At 46.6% G+C, this 14473-nt stretch overlaps 1 protein-coding gene across 4 annotated transcripts in view; it reads left to right on the top strand.

Moving 5' to 3' along the window:
* The window catches only part of HIVEP2 (HIVEP zinc finger 2), a 201946-nt gene that overhangs the window by 168249 nt on the left and 19224 nt on the right, over positions 1–14473 (top strand). For all 4 annotated transcript variants that reach the window (XM_055136533.1, XM_055136534.1, XM_055136535.1 and 1 more), the window contains exons 4-6: positions 712–810; positions 7239–7283; positions 8229–13834. In XM_055136533.1, the coding sequence (XP_054992508.1) occupies positions 8618–13834 (5217 nt within the window). In that variant the 5' untranslated portion in view covers positions 712–810; positions 7239–7283; positions 8229–8617. The remainder of the gene's footprint in view (positions 1–711; positions 811–7238; positions 7284–8228; positions 13835–14473) is intronic.

Below are 14473 nucleotides of genomic sequence, written 5' to 3'. Positions count from 1 at the left end.
GAGACAATACATTGTTGAAAAGCAAGAACACTGTTTAATTTTTAATTAACAAAAATATGAGACTTGTCTGTGGGGAGTGTCATGGACCTTTTATAGCAGAAGAGAAACCATCTGAAGATGGTTGACTGATTGAGGAAGTTTGACCTGAATGCATTTCTTTAGATAAGATTGGAGCATTAATTTTAAGTATGAGAAAATTCCTTTCTTCATTACTTCCCAGAGTTTGCTATGTCTCAGGATTTTACTTGGCTTAGTTTTGGCTTTCTATGTTAGAAATTAATTTTAGCACAGAACATAACTATGCTGAAATAAACTATAGAAAAGAATTTGCTATGAGGTTATCTGAGATTTCATCCTGTGGAACGGCCCATGTGTGAAAGGGTATTTTGGGGAATCTTAGCGTTATACAGAACTGTATCCTGGATTGCAGTGGCCTGATTTCTCATTCCAGTAGGTTAAGTTTAACTCTAGCATCATTTTCCTAATTGCCTTCACTTTTGCTGTACAGGCAAAACTTTTATACCAGTACTTGTGCGAAAGATTTAAACGATGTCAAAAATAGGAAATTTGGTGGGTTGGAAAGGGAAGTCTTGATATATCTAGTTCCAGTTATCCTCAAGGAAGGATTTTTGTGAGTGAAGAACTCATGTGCATGCTTATAAATTGACTGCTTATGTCACTATCTTAATCCCCCTCTTCTTCATCTTTTAGATCCCCAGAAGTTATGTATGTACGAGTTCCTGTGGAGAAAGTTGGCCTCGTGGAAAGCAAAAACCATTGTGATGCAGTTTTTTGATATGAGGATAACAGGTTAATAACCAAAAATCATTATTTTATGCAATTGTTTTTGCATTTAGTTTAAAATTTTGTCTTAGGCCTACTATACCTAAATGAAAACTGTCTAGTCGGGGGGAAGTCAGGGGCTGGCGGGGTAAGGAACACGTACAGTGTATATGTGATTTAGAAATATATACTCAAGGTTTGGTTTTTTTTTTTTTGCCTTTCATAGTAGACCAATTTTAATTGTAACTTCTTTTTTTTTTTTTTTGGTTTTTGGGTCACACCTGGAGATGCACAGGGGTTACTCCTGGCTCATGCACTCAGGAATCACTCCTGCCGGTGCTCAGGGGACCATATGGGATGCTGGGAATCGAACCCGGGTCGACCGCGTGCAAGGCAAACGCCCTACCCGCTGTGCTATCGCTCCAGCCCCCTAATTGTAACTTCTTAACCAGAGACAACCTCATTAAAAGATTTTCATTTTGGCAAAGTTGATTTTCCTTTAAGTTCTACTTAATAAATCTGGATAACTTTGGCAATACAATGAGAAAACATTCCACCAGAAAACCTTGGCCACCACTGTCATGAAAAGCAGTATGACAATATTGTCATAAAAAGCAGTGTGAAAATATTGAAAGAAGCAGGCTTTAGTCAAAGCAAATCATAAATATCTTAAGTAAATGTGAAACTATGTAAATATCTACAGTCGAGCCCTTAAAGTAACCCACACAGAAAAAAAAGTCAAGTTTTCCATTTTGTTTTGAATTTCAAATGAGATTAGATTTTCATGTACGTCAAATTAGCATGATCATCCCAATCGTTTTAATTTTCTCCAGAAGTTCTCTAAATTGTTTGGCAGGGTTTTCTAGAACATGCAGCATCTACCTTGAATGGGAGACTCTCTCCTTTGAGAGAGAAATCAAGTTGTTATGGGAACATTTACCAATAAAGGAAGCACTTATAATGATTTTGGCTCACAGAAAGGTGTCTTTTTTAAATCATCCTGTGGAAAAAAGTCCGTGTTCAGCTGGACTCTGCCACTGGCTGTTTTGTCAGCAGATCCTTTTCTACCTCCTCCTAGCTTGTAACATCTGACTGTCTCTGCTAAAGCTGCACTACTCTACCATGCTATCTGGTTTGTTTTTTTTAAAAAAATGTATACTTGATCTGTGACATTTAAATGCAGATGTACTGATCTCAAATTTTGCTCAGGAATTATTATTATCCTAGGATAGATCTTTGATTCACACGTATAATACTGCGATGTTTAAAAAAAAATGAAAAAACAAAGACCAAATGGCCAATTCAAAAAAAAAAAATGTTTTCTTAGTAAGATATTGACAGTAGAGAAGTAGTGTTTGTTGCCAGTCATTTTTATACCACTATTGTTTAGGATGTTATTATTTAATGCTCACTTGACTCTTACCACCACTCAAGTAATAATTAATTTCCTGAGGCAAAGTTTTGTTCCCTTAAGATCATGTTTTTCCAAGCAAAAGAGCCCAGATTGACAACCCTGGATACTGTAGGCCTTTATTCATCAGCAGAGCGGGCCTGCTTCCTTCCAGTTCTGCCCAGCTGTTATCCTGAAGAGACCTCTGTGGAGGTCTATAGGGGAGGCTGTTTTGGGGCCTTGCCTTTCAGGGCCTGTCTGGGGAAATTATTTCACTGAGTGCCAAACTTATTTGAGTGGAGCTTTGTAAAGAAGCCAAAAGAGTGAACACGTTTTTGGTTTGTTGGGTTTTTTTTGTTTGTTTGTTTTAAGTGGCAAGCCTTTCTTGGAATATCATTTTCTTTTCTTTTGCTCAGTTTTTTTTTAAATGTTTTATTAGCCTTGACATGGCCTTGTAGAGGGTGATATCTTTCTCAACAGTACTCTTTGAAAAACGTGCAGAGCCTATAAGACAATGCCTGTCTTCACTAATTGAAAGATTCCTATGGACTGGAGCACCCTCCAGAGGAAACCCTAAAAAGTCATATCCTTTGGCAAAATACCACTCTCCTTTTGTAGCACTCAAAGGCATAAGGGAAAATTTTAGATGTGAATGTGAAGCTGTGTTTGAAATACCTCTCCTTTGTTGGCAATGGCTGCCTAAAACGACTTTGCCGGGGTTTGGTTACCATAAAAAGAAATCTCAGAGAATGAAATGATTTCTGGCTTTCCATAGGAGAATTGAGAATATGGAAGATTTTATTTTTACATATGATGAGAGGGTATGAAAAATGAAATGATCCTACATGACATAAGAGAAATTATGTAGCTATAACCAGCCACACTGCTATAGATCTTGGTAACTCCAAGGAGATAGGTATTGAGAAAATCAAAATAAGAGCACATACATATGCAATTGTTCATTTAACAGTGTGTGTGTATATATATATATGTTTATAATGTTTATATATAGGCATATGTAATAGTATATATGTGTATATATGTAGGTTTATATATATAGCCATACATATGGGAAAATACATTGGTATTATATATTCTGTGAGACCCAAAGTAAATATGTAGGAAAACTCTGTACATAGAAAGTTTTATAGAAACATGTAAAAGTAACAAAGCACAAGATCAAGCTCTGAGATGTATGCCATTGTTGATAGAGGTTTGTCAACAAAAGATGAACAGTCTTTGTCAGACCTTAACACTTTGAAAACTTTGTGATTTTTCATGGGAACTTCTCTTCCTAAGTATAAATTGAAGAGAGCAGCAAAAAAACTTTTGAGCACTCCAAAGTCCTGCTAAATCCTCTTTGCTTTGAGAGTCAGATACACCAGGCCCAGCATATATTGCAAACAATTTACATTTTTTAATTATTTCAGTTCCCAAAGTAAAATAACATTAGACAACAGATGAATGAAGGGCATTCACATTTTAATATTATTAGCAAACCCTCCCCAAAGATCCTTTACTTATTGTATCTTTCATTTGCCTTTATCCATATGCCCACAGAAACTCTTGAGAAGGAAAGTTACTGCCTTTAGAACCCTTAGTCAAAAACTCCTTAAAGATGGTGTTAGGAAGAATATTATATCCCCTAGTAAGTTTCAAATCTAAAGATTTCATGTAGAATAGGAATAATTTCCAGTTCCTTTTCACTAAAGTGAAAAATTAGACATCGCTGTTAGAGAACTATAAGCCAGAGGGATCCCTGAGACTGCTTAGATCTCATCTAAGACATACAGTCAGAAGTTCTTCTGAACAAAAGTACAGAACAAGGGAGAGAGTACCCTGTGCCGGGATAAAATGGCAGGACAGCTTATATAGGCTTGTCAGAGAAATTGAAAAGGAAGTGATTTCCTGACTGAAACTATTTTCCTGATTAAGTCAGTGTGTTGGAATTTATCGTGTTTTTTTTTTTTTTTTTGGTTTGGTTTAGTTTTAGTTTGGGGCCATATCCCGTGATGTTAAAGATCTACTCAAGGCATGATGCTCATGGAACCATGTGATGCCAGAGATTAAACTCAGGGCTCCCACATACACACCATATGCTCCAGCCCGTTGAGTTATCTCATTGGCCTAATGTATTTGATTTTAATTATTTTCTGGACAATAAATGCCACTGGGATATGGGATAACCCAATAGTATCTCTGTATCACTGTCATCCCATTGCTCATCAATTTGCTCAAGTGGGCACCAGTAACATCTCCATTGTAAGACTTGTTGTTAGGACTCTTATAATATGGATGTCCTTTTTTCAATTTTTACTAGCTCTCTGTAAGCCCAACAATAATTAGATGAATATCTTACACTATTTTTGCTTCAGCCAGGAAGTGACCTCTTTTTAATTCTATGTAAATTCTATGTAAAGATGCCTTCATCTTCTGGTCTGATGTTTAATAACAAAATTTTGTTACCTTTATTTGAATTTTTTATTGCTGTTTTGGGGGATATCTAGTGAGGGTTGGACGTCATTCTCAGTGGTGCTCAGAGAACAATGTAGTGTTGGGGATCAAACCCAAAAGTTGCAGGGAGAACATCTACTCGGCTCCTTCAGCCAACTTTCCAGCTCAAAGCGTTCTTTAACTTTTTACTTGGTGAATCTCTTATACATGATATAAATTGTCCTTCACAATTAAGCAATGTATTTGTCATTTAAACAATAATAGTTTGAACTGAAAATCCTAAAAATTACATGATTTACAAAGATCTTACCCCATTGTTATATGCAAGCACAATACTTTATTAAATCTATTACTCCAGACCTGTTTGTCATAAAATTCTATGTGCTTGTTTAACTCGAAATCTGTGTTTTAAGAACATCTATCTGTTCTTTGTAAACTAATGAATGGAAGATAATCATGGGCCTAATTTTCACTTGTCAAATTCTTTTCTTAAAAAGAATGCTTTTTAAGGAATAAAGTAAAACAAATGTTTGTCATGAGACTCGAGTATATCCTTATGAGGAATGCTCATATTAGTGCTTTGATAAATAGATTTTGAAAACTATTTAAATTATGGATGTGGTTGGTTTCTGGGAAATGCTATTTGGGGGTCATTTTCCATTTTTTCTATACAATTAATTAAAACTCATACATTCTCTCAGGGTCACAAACTATTCAGGCACTTGAAATACTAAAGTCATATGGAACTGTGTTTTGAAGACATTTTAAGTAGTGGAACGGGAGGTGGGGGTCCTTAGGGGTTGGGAAGGTGAAATCTCTGAGGCTTAAGAGTCAGCCAATCTTGATTGGATTCTTCCATTCAGCTTCTCTTAATGACTGTTTGCAAAGGAAATTTCTATAATTGTAGTATTCTCTAGTATGTTGCTATTAGATATAGAACTAAGACCAGTGCTTGAGAGTTTTTGTTAGGAAACTGTAGTGCATTTACATAACATCGATTTTTATTAACCAAGATTTTACTTAAAAAAATAGAATGTGCTCATGACCTGACAAACAAAAACCAAAGGTGGAAAATTAAAAGTCTCATGCCATGTGCTTTCTCTCACTCCCTGGTTTCACTTCTGTGATTTAACATCTGTTAAAAGCAACATGAAATCCTTGCTGAAACATGCTTTTTATTGCTTGCTTCTCTTACAGAAATAGCTTTATAAACTACATCCTAGGATTCAGTATTCCCACAATCCACCATATCTAATGCTACTCATTTCTGGATGAGGCTATATAGCAGTGCTTATAGTTACACTTCCTTTTTTTCCTAATGGCTACGTTTTACGATGAGCCATAATTTATTTTAGCAATCTTTATGCACCCATCTTTGTGGACTTTGCAGGTAGATCTGTAAGGATGCATTTTCAGCAATGTAATTTCTGTGACAAATAGATAAGCATTGTTACTTTGCTTAGTAACAAAAGATCTCATCTTGTATCATCATTAGCAGACCTGAGCATTGAAGTTTCCAGAGTTCTCTGGGTCCAACATTGACTATTCTCTTATGGGACTTAAGTTTTCACCTTAAAATGGAATCATTTCTAAGTAGCAAAGTTTTTAAAAGCCACTCCTACACATCTGAAGGACACTTGTAAACTTTCTCAAAAGGAAAAAAGTATTCTTGCAAGTATTCAAACCTATATGTTCAGTTTTAAAAGATTAAAAAAAATGGAGGGTGTGGGATAACACTTGCTGGAGGCCCAGACTCCATGCCCTGTATCACTGTGAACCACCATGGAGTATCAATGCAAGTGACCCCGCACATACACACACACAAGCACTGTGTCAGGCATAACTCCCTGAGCAACACAGACTGAAGGGCTGGAAATATAACTGACCCGAAGGCCCTGACTATTACCCAGAGATTACTCCGGGGTTCCCTAAGCACTGGCTGCCTGACTCCGTATGTTCCAGAACACACCCACCTGTTCTCAAACTCTTAATATCTGAGGAATTAGAAGTTGATTGTGTCAAATTTAAGATGCTGAAGTACAGCAGGAGGGTGCTTGTCTTCAATGCAGCCAGACCCAGGGTTGGATCCCCAACACTAAATTTGCTCCCCTGAGCCCACCAGGAGTGATTCCCTGAGCACAGAGCCAGGAGTGAGTACAAAGCACAGCTGGTATGACACACACACACACAAAATAAAAAATTGAAGATTTCTTGAAAAAAAAATTATCTTAGAACATATTTCACTGATGTTTTGGCAATATTTTCTCTTGCGTTACTTCTTAAGCACAGTGTCTTATTTCCTTTTATTTTTTTTGCTTTTTGGGTCACACCCAGCGATGCTCAGGGGTTACTCCTGGCTCTGCACTCAGGAATTACTCCTGGCAGTGCTTGGGGGACCATATGGGATGCCGGGGATCGAACCCGGGTCGGCCGCGTGCAAGGCAAACGCCCTACCCGCTGTGCTATCGCTCCGGCCCCTTATTTCCTTTTTTTAAAAAATGGCCCTTAACATTGAGTGCTCTGTACAATCAATTCTAAATTTATATTTGTATTTAGTAATGTTGTAATTTAATGTAAGAACTTTCCCTAACTGTATTTATCTCCTGTCTAGGAAACGTGAAGACAATCATGTCCATGAGAACTCTACACCATTCAGGTAATAAGAAGGGTTATATATATGGGAGGGATTCCCAAGTAATGCTTAGGGGCCCAGGGACCATCCCTCTGGGATACTTGTTGAACTGGGCCTGATGGTTCAGTAGTACATGGGTGCCAGTGATGTGGCACTGCCCGGGAGAGTGGTGCTCAGGTCACTAAGGCAACCCTGACTAGTGGGGAGGAGAATTGCGGGAGCATCTGATGCCGGGAATCTGTCTTGGGTTCCTGTGCTTGCAAGGCATGTGCCCCTGACCACTTAGCTATATCCCTGACCCTTATAATGATATTTTTCTATTTTCTCCAAAGTATATTATGGTCTTCATATGTGAAGATTTTTTTCTAATTTAAATAAAACATTTCTCCTCCCAAATTTAAGTATAAAATATGTATATTTCATATTAATACATTATTAGATGTAACATTTTATATTAATTTTGGATTGGTTAATAATTTACATGAATCTATAAAGTAGATATATTTTCATATAAAGCTATCAAAATAAACACATAGAAATAGATAATATATTTAGCTTAGAAGAATCTTGTTTAGAAATGACTATGAAGGCTTTAAAAATATTAATGAATTTATAAATAATATCTATCAAAAGTTTTCCTTTGAATATGATTCTGACAAAAATTAACAAGTATTTTAAAGGATGTTGAAAGACCAAGATCAAAGAAATTTATGCTTATGACTTGGTGCTACGTTTGAAATTAATATCTTTAATTGTGGAATTAACATAATTCTAAAAGGAATTTGTTGGTGTAAAAGTCATCTTCACTTTTTTCCCAATTTCAGTCTTGTTATGTAGGATTGAGTGTTTTCTTATCTTTTCTGATTGGAGAATAAAAGTTTATTAGAAAGTAGAAGAGGAAGGACAAGAAACTCCCCATGTGGGGAAGAATGCTATAAGACTAAGTTTTTGTGTTTCCTTTTCTTCCAGATCATTTTATCCTAGTGAAACTCGCAATTAAAGTTTGCTCTAGTTGATGGGCAAACTTTCTCCAGGACTATTCGTCACCCCGATTTCATCATCCTAGTTGAAAATATTCAAATGCCATAAGAAACCTTGATAGATTTGCACTTAGCTTTTGCGTTGGACCTTTCTACAATGGAGAGAACTGTGTTATAGCCCTGGTCAAAAACAAAACCATCGGATGCCCACAGTCTACGGCTGGGCGTGGCAAGTTTCCAAGAAAAGGAGCACCGGCACGTTTGCAGACGCCCTGGAACATGGAAGCAAGCAAGTTCTGAAAAGCACAGCTTCGAGGACACTCCATGAGTCTGCACGGCTTTCAAGCCACTAGCACTTAAGACCTTGTATACAACAAAATGGACACTGGGGACACAACTCTCGGACAAAAAGCTACCTCAAGGTCTGGAGAAACTGAGAACGCGTCAGGTAGATGGAGACAGGAACAATCAGCCGTTATTAAGATGAGCACTTTCGGCAGTCAGGAAGGACAGCGGCAGCCCCAAATAGATCCTGAGCAAATTGGAAACACAGCATCAGCACAACTCTTCGGTTCTAGCAAACTGGCCTCGCCTGGCGAAGTGGCCCAGCAAGTCGCCGAGAAGCAATACGCACCACACCGACCGACTCCTTACTCATGCCAACATTCGCTCTCTTTCCCTCAGCACTCATTGCCACAGGGGGTCATGCACAGCAGCAAGCCGCATCACAGCCTCGAGGGCCCTCCGTGGCTCTTCCCCGGCCCGTTGCCATCCGTTGCCTCCGAGGACTTATTTTCCTTCCCCATCCCCGGCCACAGCGGAGGGTACCCCCGAAAAAAGATCTCCAGTCTGAATCCCGCTTACAGCCAATACTCCCAGAAGAGTTTCGACCAGTCTGAAGATGCTCACAAGAAAGAGCACAAACCCAAGAAGCCCGGCAAGTACATTTGCCCTTACTGCAGCAGGGCGTGTGCCAAACCCAGCGTACTGAAAAAACACATCCGGTCCCACACCGGGGAGCGGCCCTACCCGTGCATACCCTGCGGCTTCTCCTTCAAGACGAAGAGCAATCTGTACAAGCACAGGAAGTCGCACGCCCATGCCATCAAGGCGGGCTTGGTCCCTTTCACCGAGTCGGCCGTCTCGAAGTTGGACCTGGAGGCCGGCTTCATCGACGTCGAGGCGGAAATCCATTCGGACGGCGAGCAGAGCACCGACACGGACGAGGAGAGCTCTTTGTTTGTGGACGCCGCCGACAAGATGAGCCCCGTGGGGCCCCCCATCCCGCTGGACATCGGCGGCCGGGCCGGCTACCACGGGTCGCTGGAGGACTCGCTGGGCGGCCCCATGAAGGTGCCCATTCTGATCATCCCCAAGAGCGGGCTTCCGCTGCCCCACGAGAGCTCCTACGTCGGCTCCGACCTGCTTCCCGCGCCGTCGCTCAGCACCAAGGCCGACGACTCGCACACGGTGAAGCAGAAGCTGGCCTTGCGGCTGTCGGAGAAGAAGGGCCAAGACTCCGAGCCGTCGCTCAACCTCCTCAGCCCGCACAGCAAAGGTAGCACCGACTCGGGCTACTTCTCCCGCTCGGAGAGCGCCGAGCAGCAGATCAGCCCCCCCAACACCAACGCCAAGTCTTACGAAGAGATCATCTTCGGCAAGTACTGCCGGCTCAGCCCGCGGAACACGCTCAGCGTCACCTCGGCCAGTCAGGAGCGCGCGCCCGCGGGGCGGAAGGGCCGGCTGGACGCCCTGGTCCCTCACGTCAACACCCGGTTGGACGTGCAGATGTTTGAAGACCCCGTCTCCCAGCTCCTCCCGAGCCCGGGCGACCCGTCGTCGTTGTCGTCGTCGTCGTCGTCGGAGCCGGGTCCCGCGGGCGTGCTGAAGGCGGCCAAGTTCGACGGCGAGCCCAGACCCTCCCAGCCGCTCGCGCCTTCCGTCAGGAACGAAGGGAAGCTCTACCCGGCCGGCTTCCAAGGCAGCAACCCGGCTCTGCTCGAGGCGCCGGTGGACGCCTCCCCGCTGATCAGGAGCAACTCCATGCCCACGTCCTCCGCCACGAATCTCAGCGTGCCCCCTGCCCTGCGAGGAAGCCACTCGTTCGATGAGCGGATGACGGGCTCGGACGACGTGTTCTACCCCGGCACGGTGGGCATCCCCCCTCAGCGCATGCTGAGGCGCCAGGCGGCCTTCGAGCTGCCGTCGGTGCAGGAGGGGCACCCGGAGGCCGAGCACCACCACCACCACCAGCACCACCAGCACCACCCCCACCACCCCCATCCCCACCCCCACCCCCACCACCACCACGGCCGGGCGCCCAAGGCCCTGGCGGCCTCGTCGCTCAAGGAGAAGAAACTGATGTCAGACAGCAGGCTCGGCTATGACTATGACGTCGGCCGGAAGCCCTATAAGAAGTGGGACGACTCGGACCCCCTCAAGCCTGCCTACAGGGACCTTTCCTGCCCGGGCGCGCTGAAGCACGGCGGAGACTACTTCATGGACCCCGCCGTGCCGCTGCCCACGGCCGTGCCCACCCTGTTCGGCACCACCTGCGAGACCCGCAAGCGCCGGAAGGAGAAGAGCGTGGGCGACGAGGAGGACACGCCGATGATCTGCGGCGGCTCGGGCGGGGCGCCCCTGGGCCTGGCGGGCCCCGAGTACGACCCCAAGATGCAGCAGCAGCAGCAGCAGGAGGCGGCCCGGAGCGGCTTCCCCGAGCGCTTCGACCCCGCTCGGCCGCCGCCGCCGCCGCCGGGCAGCCCCTCGCTGGGCTCAGACGAGTCCCCCTCGGCCGTCGCCGACGCCGCCGACAGGGTGTCGGAGGTGGGGTGCCGGAAGCCCCCCGGGAACGTGATCTCCGTGATCCAGCACACCAACTCGCTGAGCCGCCCCAACTCCTTCGAGAGGTCCGAGTCGGCCGAGCTGGCGGGCAGCGCCCAGGACAAAGCGTCCTCCCCGTCCGAGGCCTGCGACAGCGACGCCGTGTCCGAGGCCCCCGTGAGCCCCGAGAGCGCGGACGGCGGCGGGGGGCGGCCCTCCCCGTCGCAGCCAGGCCCGCAGCCGCCCCCCTACCACGCGCAGCCCCGGCTGGTCCGCCAGCACAACATCCAGGTGCCCGAGATCCGCGTGACCGAGGAGCCCGACAAGCCCGACAAGGAGAAAGAAGCGCCCAGCAAGGAGCCCGAAAAGCCCGCCGAGGAGTTCCAGTGGCCGCAGCGGAGCGAGACGCTGTCGCAGCTGCCCGCCGAGAAGCTGCCGCCCAAGAAGAAGCGGCTGCGCCTGGCCGACATGGAGCACTCGTCCGGAGAGTCCAGCTTCGAGTCGGCCGGCACCGGCCTCTCGCGCAGCCCCAGCCAGGAGAGCAACCTGTCGCACAGCTCCAGCTTCTCCATGTCGTTCGAGAGGGACGACCCCCTGAAGCTGCCCGCGCCCCCCAGCCGGCAGGAGGAGCTGGGGAAGCACTCGGAGTTCCTGACGGTGCCTGCCGGCTCCTACTCCCTGTCCGTGCCCGGCCACCACCACCAGAAGGAGATGCGGCGCTGCTCGTCCGAGCAGATGCCCTGTCCGCATCCCCCCGAAGTCCCGGAAATCCGAAGCAAATCGTTCGATTACGGGAATCTGTCCCATGCCCCCGGGGCCGGGGGCTCTGCCTCCACCTTGTCCCCTTCGCGGGAGAGGAAGAAGTGCTTCCTGGTGCGGCAGGCGTCCTTCAGTGGCTCCCCGGAGACCGCCCAGGGGGAGGCCGGGCCGGACCTGAGCGTCAAGCAGGAACAGCTGGAGCAGCTGCACACCGCCAGCCTCAGGTCCACGTGGCACCCGGCCGCCTGCCCGGTGCTCCCGCCTCTGCAGGCCGAGGAGCCCGGAAAGCAGGTGGTGGGACCCTGCGCCCCGCTGAGCTCAGGCCCGCTCCACCTGGCTCAGCCGCAGATCATGCACCTGGACAGTCAGGAACCGCTGCGGAACCCGCTGATGCAGCCCGGCTCCTACATTCCCGGCAAGCACCTGTCAGAGCAGCCGCCCTTATTTGCACATCAAGAGTCTCTTCCCTTCTCTCCCATCCAGAACGCCTTGTTTCAGTTTCAGTACCCGACTGTCTGCATGGTGCATTTACCAGCTCCACAGCCTCCCTGGTGGCAGGCACATTTCCCACACTACGGCAAACCTTTCCAGGCCGACATGCCTCCTGCCTATCCCTTAGAGCACGTGGCAGAACACGCTGGAAAGAAATCCTCTGATTACGCACATCTGAAAGAGCCAGCCCACCCGTGCTATGCAGGAACGTCAGGGCTACACGCAAAGAACCTTCTTCCCAAGTTCCCACTGGACCAGAGCACCAAGTCAGCAGATATTCCCTCTGAGCAGATGCTCCAAGAAGATTTCGGCTCTGCCAGCGCCGGCTCGCTCCAGTCCTTGCCGGGAACCGTGGTCCCGGTGAGGATCCAGACCCACGTGCCATCCTATGGGAGCGTCATGTACACGAGCATCTCTCAGATCCTGGGGCAGAACAGCCCGGCCATTGTCATCTGTAAAGTCGACGAGAATGTGACCCAGAGAACCCTGGTGACCAACGCGGCCATGCAAGGGATGGGATTTAACATCGCCCAGGTCCTGGGACAGCATGCAAGCTTGGAAAAATACCCCATCTGGAAAGTCCCCCAGACCTTACCCCTGGGCTTAGAATCCTCCATCCCCCTCTGCTTACCGTCCACCTCGGACGGCGTGGCCACGCTGGGAGGCAGCAAGCGCATGCTCTCTCCTGCCAGCAGTCTGGAGCTCTTCATGGAGACCAAGCAGCAGAAAAGGGTGAAAGAAGAAAAGATGTACGGGCAGATCGTGGAGGAGCTCAGCGCTGTGGAGCTCACCAACTCGGACATCAAGAAGGATCTCTCCCGCCCTCAGAAACCCCAGCTGGTCCGGCAAGGCTGTGCTTCCGAGCCCAAAGACGGCTCACAGTCGGCGTCCTCTTCCTTCTCCTCGCTGTCCCCCTCCTCATCTCAAGACCACCCCTCAGGCAACACACCCCTGAGGGAGCCGTTTCCCCCAGGCTCCAGGGCACCCCTGCTCGGGCAGAAGTCCAGCGGGCCATCGGAAAGCAGAGAGTCCTCCGATGAATTAGATATCGATGAGACGGCGTCTGACATGAGCATGAGCCCACAGAGCTCCTTGGCGCAGGGAGACGGGCAGCTGGAAGAGCACAGGAAGGGCCACAGGATGCCGATCGGCATGCTGGTACATATGGCCTCAGGGCCCAGCGGGAAGGCGGCAAACTCTACTCTTCTTCTCACGGACGTGGCAGATTTCCAGCAGATTCTGCAGTTCCCCAGTCTGCGGACAACTACTACTGTGAGTTGGTGCTTTTTGAATTATACAAAACCCAGTTCTGTGCAACAGGCCACCTTCAAATCCTCAGTTTATGCTTCATGGTGCATTAGTTCCTGCAACCCAAATCCATCAGGATTGAACACCAAGACTACGCTGGCGCTTCTGAGGTCCAAGCAAAAAATCACCGCAGAAATTTACACTCTGGCTGCTATGCACAGGCCCGGAACCGGCAAACTTACATCGTCAAGTGCTTGGAAGCAGTTTGCTCAGGTAACATATGTTGCTCCCCAAAGCATTCTTGGTTGTGAATTTTATGGCTGCTGAGAAGAATGCATGGTTCAGACAGTCTGAAAAGTACAAGTAAAATGATGCCCAGAGGTTGGGCAGACATTGTCACCACTGGTCCTAACTTTGGGTGAGAGTCACCCACTGACCTTCTTAAACAATGCTGAGCACAAACCAACCCCTTCATCCAGGTGTGAAATTCTACCGCAGGGGCTCCTTCCTTGGGAGTCAGCTCCCAGGTTATGTTAATGACCTAGTTATAGACTTCACTACCTGCATACTCTCAGGGAAATTGTGGATTGGGGACATAGAAGAGGGATTGGATACTGAGGGAGAGATGGGTAAGATACACAAGTTGTCATTTGACCTTGGCAATCTTCTGAGGACTTGTTCCCATTGACAATGTTATTTTCTAAATTGTATTGTCTTTTGTAGCTCTCTCAAAACTCTTTCCAAGTGGTGAACTGTTTCATTCTGCATGAACCATGAATACTTTACATGTAAAATGTTTTCAATATTGATGAAGAATCCTTTGGAATGAATGCTAAATCATCCAAGAGGCAAATGGAAGATTAAAAAACCTACTTGCTTGTTCTAGATGCCATTTCCCTTCTGTTTATTTTT

Source organism: Sorex araneus, chromosome 4 (assembly GCF_027595985.1).
Source record: "Sorex araneus isolate mSorAra2 chromosome 4, mSorAra2.pri, whole genome shotgun sequence".
NCBI classification, from domain to species: Eukaryota; Metazoa; Chordata; class Mammalia; order Eulipotyphla; family Soricidae; genus Sorex; species Sorex araneus.
This window is presented reverse-complemented; position numbering and strand designations above follow the sequence as displayed.